The 19,943-nt window shown below is 40.2% G+C and overlaps 1 protein-coding gene across 2 annotated transcripts in view; it reads right to left on the reverse strand.

The window, feature by feature from the left end:
* Eml4 (EMAP like 4) overlaps positions 1-19,943 on the reverse strand; it is a 133,846-nt gene that overhangs the window by 35,753 nt on the left and 78,150 nt on the right. The window contains exons 4-8 of one of the 2 annotated variants that reach the window (XM_045137312.1): positions 17,547-17,720; positions 15,588-15,716; positions 14,217-14,242; positions 2,793-2,916; positions 2,220-2,369 (exon numbers count right to left, since the gene is read on the reverse strand). In XM_045137312.1, coding sequence (XP_044993247.1) covers positions 2,220-2,369; positions 2,793-2,916; positions 14,217-14,242; positions 15,588-15,716; positions 17,547-17,720 — 603 coding nt within the window. The remainder of the gene's footprint in view (positions 1-2,219; positions 2,370-2,792; positions 2,917-14,216; positions 14,243-15,587; positions 15,717-17,546; positions 17,721-19,943) is intronic. The other variant, XM_045137313.1, reaches the window with a different exon arrangement.

Consider the following 19,943-nt stretch of genomic DNA (forward strand, 5'->3'; position numbering starts at 1 on the left):
TACATTTTTCTTTGTCTAACTTAGCAAATTAATGGAACATGAAATTCACAGGAAGTATTTATCCATAATTACATCATGGTAACAAATCAAACTGTTCATTTATTCAAGTTCCTTCATTCCATGTGCACAGACAGAGCCTTGCACATGGCTTTATTAGAGAGATGCAGCACTGCATGGTGTAATTTTCACCTATTAAAATATAAGTATCTTTCATCTTGCTATACAAACCTCATATACTTACTAACTTAATTCTTTAAGGTTTTAAGCTATTTCTACTTTTCTACAAGTAAAAAAGCAGTAACAAACATCTTCAAGTATAATTCCATCAAACCTTTAACTACATTTGAATGTTAAACTTTTGTAAGTCAAGCCTGGGGCAAAGGACTTAAAAAATGTAAAATACTGTAGCGAATGTACTCCAGTTGATCATGGAACACTTATAGCCAGTTTCTAAAATTTTAAAGCATCTTCACATAAAGCCTTTCCAGGGCTAGGGAAATGGCTTAGTGGTTAAGGCATTTGCCTGTAAGCCAGATACACAAGGGGATGGGACGCACTTGTCTGGAGTTTGTTTGCAGTGGCTGGAGGCCCTGGAGTGCCCATTCTCTCTTTCTCTCTCTCTCTCTCTCAAATAAATAAATAAAATATTTAAAAAAAATCTTTCGATACCTTGCAATCAAGGAGTAAGTTCAAATGAAAATCCTTTTTCCCTTATTCTATACTGTTCATTACTTTCCAGAACTAAATTGCCATAACAGATAAAACCTTGCAAATTTCTCAACGTTTCTATGTTAAAAATTACATATTTTAAATAATTTGACATAAATGGTATCTTGTTTCAACTTTGGTTATTAGGAAGGCTAGTTTATCAATGCTTTTGTAATTTCTTCTTAGACTTTATATCCTGTACTGAGATCAATTACATTAAAACTAAAACCCTAACAACATTCATATCTTGATGTATTTAACTCACCTTTGCTTTCGAACAGAAAGCTTTAAATGAGAATTTTAGGAATAGGTAATATGTTTGCATGGCTCAAATAGCGAAAACTGCCAAAAAATTCTGAGGAATGTCTCTTTCCTACCCACCCAAACTGCTAAGACCTCACCGCCACCTGCTGATACCACTACCATCAGCTTCTTTTCATCAGCGGTTCTAGGAAGCTTTTACAGATATAGAAGGCAAAACAGCAGCATTCATTGCTTCTTTCTCTACACAGGTGGCAGAGGAGCGCCTTCCTGCGCTTCCACGCCCATCCTGGTGTACAGAAGACGTCTCCTTACTGACGCATCAAATGCTTCCTTGCTCTCTTCTGCTGTTCTGTCTTTTTGGTTTTGTTTGAGACAGGCACTTACCAGGCTGGCCTTGAATTTTCCATTTCTCTGTCCTAGCCTCCCCAATGCTGAAATTATAGGAACATGCCCTACTCCTCCTTCTTTTACAGCTGCATGGTGACCTATGGATACACTGTACCTATACTAATTCCCACATTAATGACAGTTAGGCTTCTTTTAACTCTTAATTTCACAATATTGCTGTAACTTTGCACGATATTGTTCTGCAAATACAGAAAGAAGGCAGTATTTTAATCATTTCTGGGAGTTCAACAACGGCTGTGTAACACCCTGGTGGCCATGTGCCATCCAGACACAGATGGCGAACAACATGAAGTGGCCATGGTGTCGGAGGTGAAAGAGTGGGTTTTAGTGACAGATGAGTGATGTCAAACAGCACCAAGATTTACCTAGTAAAACATAAGCCTGAGCGCTCTGAAGCTGCTGTACACGGTGGGTAGATATGAGATGCTCATGGTACCATTCAGTGAGGATGTTTTTCCTCCAAAACAAAAAACCTCAAGTCTAGAATTCATCTACACAAGATAAACTGAGTAATGAAAAACTGTTCTCAGAAGTCCTTAAGTCCAGTGTATTCCACGTACATGTCACAGCACACAGGCTGAAAGGAGAGGGCTAAGGGCGAAGGCAGAGGCGGTTCCAACTGCATTCATGGCTGTGTACGTTATGGCTACCAATGCCACACTGACCATGCCGAGGGGCTTAAAGCACTTTTTCTTTTGTAGATATATTCCATAGAAGACCCTAATATCCTTAACATTCTGGGCTTTCCACAAACACCATTTTCAGTATAACCCGAATTTTAAAAATGCAAAACAAAGTCATGAAAGTTCAAAACTGACAAAACGCTAAATGATACCAACCATTTCACACAGTCTGTATGACCCAGGTAGTGTCGTTGCGTTCTCTCCTCATAATTAAAAAGCACTACCACTGACGCAATGAAATAAACTACTTCCCCAGTGGGAAGAAGGTAAACATTAGCTCGACAGTCTTTTCCTCGGTAACCGTATCTATCAACACTGAGAGTCAAGGCTTTGGAACAAATATTCAAGGTGTTAAATAATAACACTTAAGGATACTTAGGCAATCATTAAGGCATCATGAAGAATGGATTACAATTAGAAAGCTTACATCCAGGCACTCATTCTTCTTGTCCAATTCCAGCCTGGTTCCTTTCCTGCTATACAACCAGCACCTGCTGCAGTGTTCATGGAATGCTGCTTGCCCTATCTACATTAATCTCTGAACTGCTAGTACCTGAATAAATTCAATATTTAATATGCAAGATGATTATAGATATTTCCTTTTTACTTTCTCAACTGGTTGTTATATTTACGTGTTTGGTTTAAAGACAGTATTGACGGACTAGGTAAACAAATTTTTCTTGAACTAGAGACAAAGCAAACATTTACTGTCATGGTAGAGAAGGATACGCCCACTCCAATTTGAGCTTCTCAGGAGGCAGTTCTGTTCTGATATCATCGTAGTTTTCAACATCAGAAGGAATAAACATTGTAATTGGCCGACCTCGCATAAACATTTTAATATATTCTCCTTCTGTTGAAACATAAGACAAAATCAAAGTCAATCCATTTTCTGTATAATAGCAGAAAAGCAGATTATTAATGATACAATATGAACACAACAAGAATAGCTATTTTAAAGTTTTATTCTCATTATATGTAGTTGTTTTGTTATACATTAAAGAGCAAATAAGAAACAAAGTGATACTATAAATACCTAATCCAAAACACTGGAGGAAAAAAGTCACTGAGCAGTTTCCTAATTAGGAATAACTATGCTGGGGCTGGAGAAATGGTTCAGTGGTTAAGGCACTTGCCTATGAAGCCTCAGGACCCAGGTTCGATTTCCCCAGAACCCATGTAAGCCAGATGCACAGGGTGGTGCATGTGTCTGAAGCTCATTTGCAGTGGCTATAGGCCCTGGTGTGTCTGTTCTCTCTGTTATGTCTCTCTCTCTCTCTAATAAATAAAAAATAAAATATTCTTAAAGAATAACTATTTTAATCAAAATATAAACCAGCTGGGCATGGTGGCACACGCCTTTAATTCAAGACGGTTAGGATTGCCATGAGTTTGAGGCCACCCTGGGCTAGAATGAGACCCTACATCAAAACAAACAAAAACACAAAACCCCAAAATATAAACTACATGTTTAAGCTATCTCTGCAAGAAATCCAGGAAGACTCGGATAGAAAATGCCGAGACAGGAGCTGGAGAGTGATGACATAGTGGTTACAGGCGCTTGCTTGCAAAGGCTGCTGGCCTGGGGTTCAAATTCCCAGTATCCACATAAAGCCACATGCATAAAGTGGCACATGCATCTGGAGTCTGTCTGTAGCAGCAAGAGGTCCTGGCATTCTCATACTCACTCACTCTCCTTCCCTCACGCCAATAACAATAAATAAGTAAAATTAAAACAAGAGAAAATGCTGTAGAAAACTACACAGAAAACAATTTGGTGTAGAGACCTCACTGTTGGAAAGTAGCTAACAATACCCACCACACCACTTAAAAAAACGACCCCACAGCCGAGTGTGGTGGCTCATGCCATAATACCAGCACTCGGGAGGATAAGGTTCACTGAGTCAAAGGTCAGACTGGCCTGCAGAGTGGGTGGGTTCCAGGTCAGCATGAGCTACAATGAGACCCTGTCTAAATGCACCCACCTCCTCCCCTCCACAGAAAACCCCAACAACTGACTGACTGACCAAACAAAAAAGCTCATGACCCTGCAACCAAAAAAGCTCTTGTAAAATGAAAAGGCAACATTCAGATATCTGAAAATCTGCAAACCATGCGTGAATAAGGGACTAAGAACCAACACATAAATACTGCCCACAAAACCCAAAAACCTGTTTTAAGAAGGTACCTTTAACTGCTGAGCCATCTAACCAGCCCATATCTATTTCAAAACAGTTTTAATACTTTCATAGGTTTCTTCAAAGAAAATACAAAATTAGGTAACAGGCATTAAAAGGAAATGTCCAATGTTAGTAATAATCAGTGCTATCTATATAGAAAACTGCATCTCTTCAGACCAGTAAAAACCAGAGTGCTGCCTAGCACGGTGGCACATACCTTGAATTCCAGCACTCAGGAAGTAGAATCGGATGTGAGGCCACCCTGAGACTACATAGTGAATTCCAGGTCATAAGACCCTACCTCAAAAATAACAATGAACAAGGGTGGTGGTGGAGAGATGGCTTGATTCCCCAGTACTCATGTAAAGCCAAATGCACAAAGTAGCGCATGCATCTAGAGTTTGCAGTGGCTAGAGGTCCTGGTGTGCCCATTCTTATTCTTTATCTGCCCTTCTTTCTAATAAACAAATAAAAGCAAACAGGGCTGAGGCGATGGCCTGGCAGTAAAAGGTGCTTGCTTGCAAAGCCTTATGACCTGTGTTTGATTCCCTAGTACCCTCATAAAGCCAGATGCACAAGTGCCACATGTGCCTGGAGTTCATCTGACATGTTAAGAGACAGTGGAATGCATATTCTCTCTCTCCTCTCCTTGCAAATAAATAAAGTTTCAGGCAAGCAAGATGGGTAAACTTGAAGATACACTGTATCCACACAATATCCAACTTCAATAATTTAAGAAAGTAGATTTCATGCTGTGGTGGTTTGAATAGAATAGATGGCCCCCAATATATTTAGTTTTTTGTTTGTAGTTTGTATTTGCAGCCATCTGGCTGGAGGCAGTGTCACTGGGTGGATCTTAAAGTGTGGTGGTGGGTTTCCGATTTCAATCTAAAGATATGCAAAGTGTGCCTAGCTGGAGTTCTTGAAGTGTGCTGTGTTGTGTGGCTTTTGGGTTTTTTTTGGCTTGTACTTCTCTTTCCACTTAGTCCTGTGAAGGCAGGACAGCTTCTTCTGCCATTATGGAACTTCCCCCTGGATCTGTAAGCTTCAATAAATATCCCTTCCTCCATAACTGTGCCTGGTTTGGAAGTTCAGCTCAGCAAACCTGAAGCTGTCTGCTACAGAACTTGGTACCAGGAGTGGGGTGAGATGAACCTGACCATGTGGATGTTGATCTTTTGGAACCTTTGTTTTGGAGGAATAGGCATGGACTTGGTGCTTGCAACTGAAGATGTCTTCTGGACTGGTAAACCAAGTTTTATGGACTATTCTGATAAGTCTGAGAATGCTAAGTGCAGACAGCATTGAACTTCGAGGCTTGGCTTATGAGCGTTCTAAGGGGAAGGAAAGACTGCAGAGGACTTTGTTGGAACTGGGCTACTGCCATAAGGGCTGGCTGTGTTCTGCTGCTGAGACCCAGAGTGTGTGATCAAGGTTAAATTTGTAATGGACTGAAATGCTTGGCTAAACATACTGAACTGAGAGATTTAAGATTTTAAGCTAGAAAACTTTAAGCAAGTTAAATTTACTGGCACAGAGACTGGCTTTAGATTACTAAAGCTGCTATTTTCAAACACATTAGCAATCTTAACAGAAGATGGTCCAATTGCTTTACCACGGAAAGGATGCCTGAGGAAAGACTATCATAAGAATACAAACAGTTTTGGAAAGAGTTGAGTGGGGAACGAACCTACTTTTCAAGGTTATGATTTATTTTGTCTGTGAATTAAGAATATGGCTGTGTCCTGCACACCTGTTATTGGTTTCAGAAGCATAAGAAATGCGAGGAGTGGTCATGAATTACACATGCTTCCAGGAGCTGCTGCTGAGATACAGCATGAGGTAGGGCCTGATGCCCTGATAGGCTACAAGAGCCTTTGGAAAATGTGAGGAGTGGTCGTGAATTGCACGTGGTTCCAGGAGCTGCTGCTAAGGTGCGAGATGAGGCAGGGCATGATGCCCTGATAGGATGAAAGAGCCTTTGGAAGGTGGACCTTGGTTTGCATAAAGAACTCAAGAAGTTTTGGATATACCAGGACTGTGCAAGGACTACCATAGAGTGCACTGTTGGCCTAAGATGGAAGTGTTTCCTGGCTACTCTGCCCAGATGGCGGGGCGGAATTAAAAAATCTGGAGACTGTCAGTCTTTGGTTGTATTGGACTTGAACTGCAGAAGTTTGATGTTTGTTTAATGGTGGTTGAGTTTACATTGTTTTAGTCTCTCCTTGCTATGCATTATAGCAGTTGAAAATGTTTACTCTGTGCCTTTTTATGTTAGAAATGTTTAACTTGTTTAATTTTACAGGTCTTAATATCTTAAATTGGTCAAGACTGTGGGGACCTTTAAAATTAAACTGAGTATAATTTACAATGTATAATGGTTATAAATCTAATGGGGGCCAAGGGCAGAATGTGGTCGTTTGAATAGAATAGATGGCCCCCAATATATTCAGTTTTTTGTTTGTAGTTTGCATTTGCAGCCATCTGGCTGGAGGCAGTGTCACTGGGTGGATCTTAAGGTGTGGTGGTGGGTTTCCAATTTCAATCTAAAGATATGCAAAGTGTGCCTAGCTGGAGTTCCTGAAGTGTGCTGTGCTGTGTGGCTTTTGGGGTTTTGTTTTTTTTTTTTTTTTTGGCTTGTACTTCTCTTTCCACTTAGTCCTGTGAAGGCAGGACAGCTTCTTCTGCCATTATGGAACTTCCCCTGGATCTGTAAGCTTCAATAAATATCCCTTCCTCCATAACTGTGCCTGGTCGGGAAGTTCAGCTCAGCGAACCTGAAGCTGTCTGCTACACATGCTGTGCTCTTACTACAATAAAAACCAAAAATAGGGGGGAGGGAGAGAATTACCATGGATATTGTTTACAATTATGAAAGTTATCAATTAAAAAAAAACTAAAAACATGGGCTGGAGAGATGTCTTAGTGGCTAAGGAGCTTGTCTGCAAAGCCTAAGGACCCATGTTCCACTCTCCAGTCCCACATAAGCCAGACATAGAAGGTGACACAGCACTCAAGGTGACCGACACACATGCCTGGAGTTCAGCTGCATGGTTGAAGGATGTGGAGACCAATTCTCTCTCTCTCATTAAGGGGGTGGGGGTGCAGTCTATTAGGCTTGTCTCAAAAATAAACAAATACATAATTAAACCAAAGACGGCCTCAAAGGCTCTCACAAGAAGTGAACTATCTTCACAAATTAGGGTGATGGAGAGAAACACGGTATGTGAAGGACATAAGGTCAGTTAGTAGCATCCTGATGACCTACACACAGGGAGGTCATCACTGTGACACTGTGAAACGGGCTCCAAAGACTCTAAAGGGAAGGACACAGAGGCCCAGGACAGAGACAGGAAGCAGATCTAGCACTTGTTAACGTGTCTGGCATAGAAAAACAGCTGAGACAAAATGAAAATGTGACCATCGTCAACCAGACACTGATACAATCTTAAGATCTCTAACAATGAACGACCTGAGCTACCTACAAAGACGACACTGTACCTCAGTACTTCCAATTCAGTAGTTTATGTAAAGAAACTATGAAGAAGACAGGTTACTTATGGAATGCCAGCAAGTATTTCTTCAGTCACATTAAAAGGTTGTACATATGGGTGAGAAGTTCAAGCTATTTTTATTGTTGTTACTCACAGTGGGCTCAGCCTCGGGGTTTGATCTAGTAACAGGCTGATACCTCCTACTTGATGGTGTTAACACCCAATGATATATGTCTTTATTACTTGTGACTCTAAGAGTGGGCCTCGCTTCCTGCCCATTGTTAGCATAGCTGGACTTTGATAACTAAATGATTACCAGCTGTAAATACCTCCTTTCTGTCATCATCCTTATTCATACTCCTTTTTAAAATCAGACTTTTCCAGGTGGTGATTTGTTACACAACTGTCTTTTTAGCTTTTTTTTTTTTGGGGGGGGGGGCTGCTCCAGCCCATGCTGACCTGGAGTTTTACTATGTAGTTTCAGGTGGCCTTGAACTAACCTCCTGAGACCAAAGGAGTATACCACCATATGGGCCTGCCCAGCTTTTTTTTTTTTTTTTTTCCTTAAGTATCATGTATTTCTGAAGACAGGTATTCTATGCTTTAGACGTTTGATCAAAGTGTACATTATACACACTTTCTGAATTAAAAAAATACATGCAGTAGATGCTTCCATCGCTACTTGTAAAGGAATGCATGATTACAAAGGATTAGCAATAGCACATACAAAAAGGCTGACAGGAGGTGAGACAGAAGAAGACAATGAGAGGGATTATGATCAAACACATTACATGCATGTAGGAAAACTGATGGCACACACCTTTAGTCCCAGCACTCAGGAGGCTGAGGCAGGAGTTCACAGCTGGCCTGAGACTACAGTGTCAGTTCTAGGTCAGTCTGGGCTAGAATGTGACCCTGCGGGGGGGGCTGCGCAAAACAACAAAAACTGGCAATCAAATTTTTAAAAGGACCCAGGTTCAATTTCCCAGTACCCACATAAAGCCAGACACACAAAGCAATGCATGCACAAACTTTGGAAACATTTTTACTCTTAAAACTGTTACAAAAATCAAAAATGGTAGTAAATGGTTATTGATTATCTGGAAAGTGGCTAGTCTGAACTGAGATGTGCAGGAGAAATAAAACATATAATAGACTGAAGACTTTGTATTTTAAGTTAAAAATCTCATCAAGGGGCTGGAGAGAGAGCTTAGTGGTTAAGGCACTTGCCCACAAAGCCAAAGGACCCAGGTTTGATATCCGAGGACTCACATAAGCCAGACGCACAAGGTGGCACATGTGTTTGGAGTTTGTTTGCAGTGACTGAAAAGCCCTGGTGCACCCACTCTCTCTCTAATAAATAGAAATAAAATATTTTTTTTACAGTCTCAGCACCAGGTTACATATGTATACAAATGGAGACTGTAAATCAAGTTTTTTTTTTTTTAAATCTTGAGGTTGGGGTAGAGATGGCTCAGTGGTTAAGGTGCTTGCCTGCCAAGCCTAACAACCCCAGCTGGAGTTCCCAGTACCCATGCAAAGCCAGATGCACAAAGTAGCACATGCTTCTGGAGTTCATTTGCAATTGCTGGAATCTGTATAGCAACCATTTTCTCCATCTCTTCTATCTGTTTGCAAATGAAATATTTATTTTTATTTTAGAGAAAGTGAGCAAGAGAGAGAGAATTGGCATGCCAGGGCCTCAGCAACTGCAATAGAACTTTATACACACATGACACCTGGTGGGCATGTGTGAGCTTATGCTCATCTCACCTCTGCTCGCCTGGCTTGTGGGACCTGGCTAGTTGAGCATGGGTTCCTAGGCTTTGCAGGCCAGCCTTAAACACTAAGCCATGTCTCCAGCCCAAGTGAGTGTATGTGTGTGTTTTTAAATTTTTTTTTTTTTGGGGGGGGGTTCAAGGTAGGGTCTCTCTCTCTAGCTCAGGTTCGCCTGGAATTCACTCTGTAGTCTCAGGGTGGCCTCGAACTCTCAGCAATCCTACTACCTCTGCTTCCTGATTGCTGGGATTAAATGTGTGCACTACCATGCCTGGCTCCAAAAATATTTTTACTTACCAAAAAAAAAAAAAGGGCTGAAGAGATGGCTTAGTGGTTAAGGCACTTGCCTGCAAAGCCAAAGGTCCCAGGTTTGACTCCCCAGGACCCACGTAAACCAGATGCACAAGGAGACACTCGTGTCTGGAGTTTGTAGTGGCTGGAAGCCCTGGTGCATCCATTCTCTCCTCTCTCTCACTCAAATAAAAAAAAAATATTTTTCAAACATTTTAAAAAATTGCACACAGGTTTCAATATTTTCATCTAGAAAAGTGCTACCAACCACAATATCTAGTCAATTTTGCTTCAGGTTTTCTTTTTTATCTGTAGTAAATCCTAACATTATTTTTTTTAATTTATTTATTTAAAATATTTTAGGAGGTAATATGATGGAGAATGGAATTTCAAAGGGGAAAGTGGGGGGGGATTACCATGGGATGTTTTTTCTATAATCATGAAAAATGCTAATAAAAATTTTTAAAAATATATAATAAAGTAAAGAAAACAGGAAAAAAAATTGACAGTGGGCGAGAGACAGACAGAAAGAGGCAATAGAGTGACAGGCATGCCAGGACCTCTAGCCACTGCAGACAAATTCTAGATGCATGCTTCACCTTGTGTATATGGCTTAGGTGGGCACATTTTAAAATTAAGTGCATCTCTTCTTTGGAAATGTGATATTTAGTTTTCTCCCCTGCTTATATACATTAAACTAGTATTTCTGGCTGGAGAGATGGCTTAGGGATTAAAGCATCTGCCTGTGAAGTCAAAGGACGCATGTAAGACAGATGCACAAGGTAGTGTATGCGTCTGGAATTGATAGCGTGCCCATTCTCTCATTTTGTGCGTCTTTTTCTCTCTCAAAATAAAAATAAAAAATTTAAAAACATACCATTTCTTCTCTGTTTCTCAATTTTTGGGTTTTTAAATTTAATTTAATTTTCTTATGTTGGTTGAGGCAGGGTCTCTAGCCCAGGCTAGCCTGGAACTCATGGTGCAGGTCCCAGACTGGCCTCAATCTCAACCTCCCGAGTGACAGGATTAACGGCGTGCACCACCGAACTTGGCCAAACATACCACTGCTTATATTGTGGAATTGCAAGACACTGGACTCCTTCTCAGTAGCTCACTTCAATGAAGGGCTTCGACTTTTCCGGCAGTGCGACACCCTGTTGGTAGTGTCAGCAGAGCACTATCATCACACAGCCATCCCCAGAGGCAAATTTCAGCTACACTTCCAGATGCGAAGCTTGACCCACACAAGCAGGATTTAAGACCAAGCATTAAAGTTCTTATAGAAGCAGTTTATAAGCATGTTGGTAAAGACATTAGAAAAGGGTGCCCTTCATTTTTTTTCTGCTTCAATAAAAATTTTTAAAGAGGTACCAGGGGGCATAAAAAGGTATTAGAAAGACGTTAGGGGCTGAAGAAATGGCTCAGCAGTTAAAAGTGCTTGCTTGCAAAGCTTGGGAGCCTGGGTTCGATTCCCCAGGACCCACCTTTTAAAGCCAAATGCACCAAGTGGTGCGTGCATCTGGAGTCTGGGTGCAATGGCAAGTGGCTGTAATGTGCCCATTCTCCCTCTCCCCTTTCAGATACATAATGGACATTTTTTTAAAGGTCATAGTAATATCTAAGCCTATCTTTCTATCTTTCTTTCTATCTATCTATCTATGTGAGAACCCTGAAACCCAAGGTATCAGAGTAAGAAAAATGTATTATGAGATGAACAATTTTCCTTTTTAGGCCTTTCCCCTATCATCTCCTTCAGCAAGTGAACTTTGAGCTTATTTTGCATTGTCATTTCAGCTACTTCCACCACACTGCCTTTCTTTTATCAGTGAGTGCCTCATTAAGGTTCATTTCTTAGTCTGTACTTTATAAAACACAGATGCATCTATGAGTACACTGGTTGCGTAACACGATACTGCATGTGTCCTGTGACCCACGCGTTTGCTGTTCCTTACCAACCACAGCAAGAAAGTCCCCGCCTCGAGCCTGTGTCCTCCCAGCTCCCTCCACCTGCGACAGCTGTGCTGCCTCACTCTTGTCAGGAGCTTTAAATGCCGTCCCCACGTCGGAGATGCCTCCCCAGCCACTCTATGAAGCAGCAATCTCCCCTTATTCCTTCCTCATACAAAGCATATACTATGTTATATACATTCGATTTTATCTATCAACTTTATCTGCTTTTTTTTTTTTTTTCTTTCCTTCGAGGTAGGGTCTCACTCTAGCTCAGGCTGACCTGCAGTTCACCATGTTGTCTCAGGGTGGCCTCGAACTCTTGGCACCCTTCCTATCTCTGCCTCCCAAGTGCTGGAATTGAAGGTGTGTGCCACCATGCCCGGACGTTACCTATCAATTTAAAAAGAACAAAGATACTAGCCTAAGATGTAAGAGTTTCAGAAAAATGGTAAGATTACTCAAGCCCACACAAAGCCATATGTAAGTGGCATGTAATCTGCAGCAGCTGGAGGCCCTGGCATACCCATTCTCAGTCTCCCTCCCTCCCTCCCTTCCTCCTTTCTTGTCTCTCTACTTGCAAGTAAAAAAATTTTTTTAAAGATTTTTAAAATTTATTTATTAGAGAGGGAGAGTGTGTGTGAATAGGAGCACCAGGGCCTCTAGCCATTGCAAATGAACTCCAGATGCATGCACCACCATGTGCATCTGGCTTACATGGGACGTGGAGAATCAAACCCCAGGTTGGATCCTTAGGCTTTGCAGGCATGTGCCTTAACCGCTAAACCATCTCTCCAGCCCAACCCCCTCCCCATTTTTTTTAAGATGACATTATCAACTGTACTGATTTGGGGATGGGAATGCAGTTCAGTCTATGTAAAGCTACAGTCTACATTCACAGAAAGTACAATGCTTGCTAGTGTGTACTTGATTTCCAGCCCTGCTACAACAGACAGGCCAAAGCACAATTGTTTATCATTACCTGATGAACTGCAAACAGTAATGTGTTAAAAACCTAGCTGTTACATGAAACAATAAGCAGTCCTATGGGAAAATTTTTTCAAGTTTTAACTTCTCTCTCCTGTGACTGTAACAAAGCTCAGTACTAAGGAGAGTACTGAAGAAGAGTCTAAGCACAGGGCACAGGGGAAGACACAGCAGCGAGGCCTCTTTTGAATGCACGGCTCCTGTGTCCTCATGTCCTGCGCACATCTGGGCCCACGTCCTGTTGCTCAGCCAAGGCACCATGCGGGCTGCGTTTCAGTACTCATCAGAACAGGCAGCCTCAAGCTACTGCGAACCAGCTCCAGAAGCAGGCACCACCTCGTGCATCTATCTTAAGTGAGTACTGGGGAATCGAACCTGGACCCTCAGGCTTTGTAGGAAAGTGCCTTAACCGCTAAGCCATCACTCCAGCCAGTTAAATCTCTTGTAAACATTTTAGCCACATTTCTGCTGGTTAGCAGTCTAGCAACAAAGACGACGACACACAGAAATGAGCTGCAGAAAGCACTGCACAGAAAAGACACGCCTTCCTTTAGAACCGCGTGCCACCCCTCGACTCATCTGCAAACACTCTAACGAGAACCTAAAACAGATGCAGGAAACTGCTCTACTTTGCACTTAGTTACAATATACATGTGTACAAAGTCTGGTTCTTTTTTTGATCAGAACAAGCCAACAGCAAGTACCCAGAAATTACAATTAATAAAAAAAAGGGGGACTTTAAAAGGAAATGGTTTGCTAGGCTCATGAGGTTGTCTTACCACCAAGAAATGAGATTACTTGCAACAAAATTGGCAAGATAGGAAGTTGGAGTTAAAAAATTTATTGATCTTTTAAATGGCTTTCCTAGATATAATTTTTTTTTTTCTTGAGGTAGGGTTTCATTCTAGTCTAGGCTGACCTGGAACTCACTCTGCAGCCCAGGCTGGCCTCAAACCCACAGGGATCCTCCTCCTCTGCCTCCGGAGTGCTGGCATTAAAGGCATGCGCCACCACGCCTGCCATAAGTACAATTTTTGAAGGAAAGTATTTCTAATTTTTTAAAATTTTCTCTATATTGCTGTTTTATTGTTTAAAAAATGGACTTTTTTTTAAAAGGAAAGTAATTAGATTCTTTAGTTTAAACGTCCATGACACCTCCTTTGTTAAAAGTAGAGTCAGACAGCAGAAGTAATGAGAAGCCAAATCAGAGGCCCGGGAGGAAGGGCGCTTGGAGGACGACCAGCTGCGCAGCTTAGCTTACCTTGGCTGCTTTTTTCACGGGTGGACATTTTTGCTGGTTGAGACAAAAATGACACATCTTACAATAAAACTGAGCATTGTCTTAAAAGACTACAGACACTTGTCTCTGATTATTGTGAGTTAATAAAGTATACTGAATGAAAATAAATAACATTCTTATGAATTAGTAACAGAGGAGATTGCAGAGTAAGGGTTTTAAGGGATGTTTAATTTACCTTGATTGATGATGACATCTTTATGTCTAAAAAGAAATGCAAAGAACACGGTTGTTTTACATCATTCAGCACCAGAATCTCCTGAAAGAATTTAAAAAATTGATGCCTAGCCCATACCCTTGATCCTTGATAAATCTCTACAAGTAAAATTTAGGCATTACTATTTTTTTAGGGCTTTCAACTATAATTATAAAATAACGACTGCCATGTAAGATCCCCTAAGCACTGAAAGCATAATAAAAATTACATGTTAAAATCTTATTGGATTACCACAGTTGGGAATCATTAGCAGGAAGACAGACCTTTTCTAAGACTTAAAATATATAGAAGGGGCTGGTGAAATGGCTTAGTAGTTAAGATGTTTGCCTGTGAAGCCTAAGGACCACAGTTAGATTCTCCAGGACCCACGTAAGCCAGATGCACAAGGGAGGTGCATACATCTGGACTTCATATGCAGTGGCTGGAGGCCCTGGTGTGCCCATTCTTTCTAGATCTCTCTCTCAAATAAATAATAAATTTATTAAAATGCTTTAAAAAATACAGAAAAGAAAAACATTAAGTTGAAATAGGGTTTAGGGCTGGAGAGATGGTGTACTGATTAAGGCACTTGCCTGCAAAACCTAAGGACCCAGGTTTGATTCCCCAATACCCATGTAAGCCAGATGTACATAGTGACACATACATATGGAATTTCATTTGCAATGGCTAAAGGCTCTGGCATGCCCATTCTGTCTCAAATAATAAAGAAAGAAATTTTTTTAAATTACAGGTTTAAAAATTCTAACCAAAGCTGGAAAGATCACTTGGTGGTTAAGGTGCTTGCCAGCAAAGCCAAAGGACCCACGTTCACTTTCCCAGTACCCACATGAATGCAGATGCACAAGGGGGCAGGGTTTGTTTACAGCGGCCCTGGTGCATCCATTCAATTTTCTCTCTACCTGCCTTTCTCTATTTTCCTCCATCTCTCTCTCTCAAATAAATTAAAAAAAAAAAATCAAACCAAAGCTGGGCATATACATACACTTGGGAGGCAGAAGTAGGAGGATCACAATGAGTTCAAGGCCAGTCTGGGCTAGATAGAGTGAGACCCTACTTTGAAAAAACAAACAAAATAATCATAATAATTCAAACCAGATACTGTACCTGAGAACGTGACAGTAACAGAATTTTTTGTTTTTGTTTTTGTTTTTCGAGGTAGGGTCTCACTCTGGTCCAGGCTGACCTGGAATTAACTCTGTAGTCTCAGGGTGGCCTTGAACTCACGGCGATCCTCCTACCTCTGCCTCCTGAGTGCTGGGATTACAGGCGTGTGCCACCACGCCCAGCTAGTAACAGAATTTTTATATGTAACAAAGAAAGTATAATACTTACTTGTCTGCATTTTTTATAACTTTTGATATTAATTTTGATGTTGAAACTGTTTTCAATAATCTACTACGACTATCATCTGAATTTTCCCAAGAATTATGTGACTTTTCAGTTGGTGGTGGTCGTTTTAAGCTAGAAGAAAAAGATTAGCTTCTTAGAGAAAAGTTCTCAGTAGTAATGACATATAACTAGCAGTTTTTAACAGAAAATAAAAGCAGTTAACACTTCCTTAGCTATATAATCCAGAAGAAAGAGGCCGGATTAGTTGAAAGGATATGGCTGGATGAGTGTAGGAGTTAAACAAAGCAATTAAAGTGTCTTATAGTTTCAGTGTAATTCTAAATATTCACTAGAATATTACTTGACAAAAAGAAATCTATAAATTTTGCTGAATGCAAAAAATTGCTTAAACCTGAAGTATTTCTCATAATTTGTAGTTACAAAAATCTGTAGTTTTTAATAGCCAATGAACAGAGACTGTGATATATATATGCAACATACATACACATACATATTTATGTAATTGAATTGTATGTGGTACAAATGACAATTTCTAAATAAACTGACACGCTAAAATTGAAGCTCCACAGGTTTTCAGAGTTTTGCCTGGGATCAGAAATAAAGGAGATTTGATCAATACATTAAAGAATGTGACTTTATCAATGGTGATTCCCTGTAATTACAAGTAGAAGGCTGTGATTATAGATGACTTTCTGGCTGCATTGTTAAGTGTCCTGAGACTCATCCAGTCTTTAATACTTCTTGCAATGGTGCATCCAGAGAGCAATCGAGAAGAGTGTCTCCAGGAGACCTCAAGCAGCTGGAAAAAGATGCTAGGACAAAGACACACCCCGTCAGATCAGAGCCTTAAAGAGACCGCTCAAAAAAGCCCCTTTAATGAACACAGTCAGAAGTTGCAGAACATTAATAAGCTGTATCCAAGAAACTCCACAGGAGACCAAGCAAATTACAATCGCATACAGAGCACAAGAATCTGCGTGAGACAGAGACAACGCATTCTGTAAATGGTGAACATGCAGTAATCCAGTGGATGGTATTCTGGTCTTCCAAATTTCCATCATAGACTTGAGGCAAAATATTAATACAGTTATATAGATATATAGTGTATCTTTTAGGGATAGTTGCCATTTAATTTACTGATACCCTAAACGGCTTTGGGGATAGTTTAATAGTTCCCTAGGATTGTTAGGCAGATTCACAACAATGAAAAAATACCTAACAACAGAGCTTGAATCAGCATTTCTAAGGCAGGGGAATTTAACAAGTTGGTCTCAGTACTTGTCTACAAGGTAGCTGTAGCAGTGACCTCCCGGCATGCAGGGTTAAACCCCCATTCAGGCTCACACATATTGTTAGAATGTTTTTCCTTCTCTTCCTCTCACTAACTAAAGCATTCATCATTATGGACACACAGAGAAGCCCTTAAACCAGGGTTTAGCATAGAGAAGATCAAGTGAAAGGACTCATGTACTCAAGCAAGAACTTATCCTCCCAAGACCCCAAACTGAAGCTGGGACGCAGCCATCTGCTGAGCAGGCCTTTGCAAGCTGCAGGTTGTAACGATGCCAAAATGTGGTGAGGATGATTACACGTGGCTATCTTCTCTCCGTGGCTGCACATTGACAGTACAACCACTTAAACATGAAAAAAGTATGTTACACTTGTGTAACAAAAAGGACTGTATTTGGTTTTAGAGTAACTTATATATGCTTTTCTTTCATGAAATTATTTGTAACTTATTTTTTTCCCCAGTTTTAACTGAGAAATTATGATTTTAAATCGTTATTCCCCAATGTGCTAAAATACTGACTATACCAACAAAGAAAAAAAGTCACCAGATTTTTCTCTTGGAATGCATGGATAGCCAACTTTTTCCCAAATCACAGAATTTAGGTATCTTTACAACCATTCCCTAGCTCTGTACTTGGGGACAGTTAGAACCTTTTGGTGGGAGCAGAGTTCCTGCTTTCTGGAGTCTGTCTGTGTGTTTGGAGAGGCTGTGAAGAGGGCTGGGGAGAAGGTGATGCTCGGATTTGTGGACTCTGATCATTAGAATGAGATTCCTCTTTTTTTTCTCTCAGTCCTTGTGGTTTTTCTTTCTTTTTTTCTGTACCACTGTAAAATAAAGTATAACATGGAACAACACATATATTTAAACAAACTTAAAACTCAAAATAATAGAAAGTGATTATGTATTTCAAAACCCTAAGTTATACAACTAATACAATTTATAACTGCTTTTATTCAATAGGGAGAATTATTTCATTAAAAACTCCAAAATCAACTAAAATTTTTAGTGAAGAATTTATTAAAATGCTAAGAAAATACATCCTATGAAGGTTGCTCCTTTGGACAGAAATGACCTAATAAATTTTGTCATTCTGGCAGATTTCAGGGACTAACAGAAGTTCTCTTAATTGATCTCAACTTTCCTAAATTAAAGGGCCAGAGGCATTTTGCACTGTCCACAGAAACAAACTGGCTGATGCCAATGGCACACGACATGCTCACATGCTCTAGTCAACAGCTCCCATCACCTGAGGGGCCCCGGGTGGGAGGAGCAAGGCGAGCTGTGGGGGTGAGGTCAGTCCAGGGCCTCACACAGGCCTGCTTGACACACTCCCATCCCCAGCCTCATGGAGAGTTTTAATCTGACCAAGAGTTTATCGTTTCTCCAAACTCTGTTTATGCCAGCTGCAGTTACCTGAGCTATAAAAGGAAGCAAGTACAAAAAAAAAAGGGACAAAATACACATGAAAACTGTGGGTCTGAAAATTAACTTAAAAGACCAAATTTCTGAAAAGTGCTAATAAATGAGTGTAAGATAATTTTTTTAAATCACAGAAAAAGAAATATGACTAACATTTAGTCAGAGTTTTCTATTCCTTACTCTGCCTTTTACAATGAAACTAAGGATTATGAAAGGGCACTGGAGAGATGGCTCAGCGGTTTAGGTGCTTGCTTGCAAAGCCTAAAGGCTCGGTTTGGTTCCCCAGTAACCCCCAAAATTCAGAAGCATAGAGTGGCACATGCATCTGGAGTTCGTTTGCAGTGACAAGGAGGTCCTGGCGTGCCCATTTTCTTTTTTTCTCCCTCTGCTTGCAAATAAAAACATAAATTAATTAAAAACTTAAAGTATTTATAATCATATACAATACGGCCAAAAAGGACTTTGGTCAGGTACATCCCTTGAAAGGCTGAAGGCAGCTTCTCTTTCCATAATGAAACTGACAAATGTGTCAATGTATTTCAAAATAACATACTTAATATAGTTATGTATATTTTTATGATTCTTTACTTGAACATTCAATTAAATGAAACATCTTATATCCCCAATTGCACAAACATGTATACCAACATTACAAATCAGACAGAATCAACATGTGCTCGAAAACTATTCTTAAAGAACACTATAATTTTACTATTTTCTTCAACTTTTCATTGGTAATTTTTATACATCTACATAATGTATTGTGATCATAATCCCTCCCATTCCAAGAACATTTTCAATGAATATATATATATAGTATGTCCAACTCCATGATCACATTATAACAGTTAAAATGTTAAAGCATCACTTTGACTGACTGTTCTGATTTTTGTTTTTTCCCTCTATAGCAGAGTCTCACTGTGGTCTACACTGGCCTGGAATTGCGTAGTACCAGGCTGGCCTGTGACTTACAGTGATTTTCTGACCTCTGCCTCCCAAGGGCTGGGACTGAAGATGTGTGTTCCTATGCTGGCTCAGTTTTGTTATCTGCTGACTTCACTCACCGTGGCCACTGACTTAACTGCATGCTCAGCTTTTCAAAAAAATGTTTTAAAAGCAAGATGTGGTGGCGCACACCTTTAATCCCAGCACTTGGGAGGCAGAGGTAGGAGGATCGCCATGAGTTCAAGGCCATCCTGAGACTACATAGTGAATACCAGGTCAGCCTGAGCTAGAATGAGACCCTGACTTGAAAAAACAAACAAACAAACAAAGCTGGTCTTAGATCGTTGAATTATTATTGTGTACAAACTTTGATTACCACATGTCAACAATACAACAGTTATTTAAGAAAGCCTGCCAGAAGTAAACTGTTACTGGACAAACGATGAGACATTTATTAAAAATTATTAAAAACTTCTAGTACAAATTTATTTTATTAAACAATTTGTTCTTTTCTCCTGAAAGTAGACCACAATTTTTTTAGGATTCTTTGAAAGGGAAAGTTTAGATTCTATAAAATTACTACAAAGATTAGATTTTATAAGGATTTTTTGAAAGAACTGAAGAATCTGTTATCTCTTCGCGATTCCTGTGGCCACCTGTTTGTTGAAACATCTCTAATTCCG

This window comes from Jaculus jaculus, chromosome 18, assembly GCF_020740685.1.
Source record: "Jaculus jaculus isolate mJacJac1 chromosome 18, mJacJac1.mat.Y.cur, whole genome shotgun sequence".
In the NCBI taxonomy this organism is placed as follows: Eukaryota; Metazoa; Chordata; class Mammalia; order Rodentia; family Dipodidae; genus Jaculus; species Jaculus jaculus.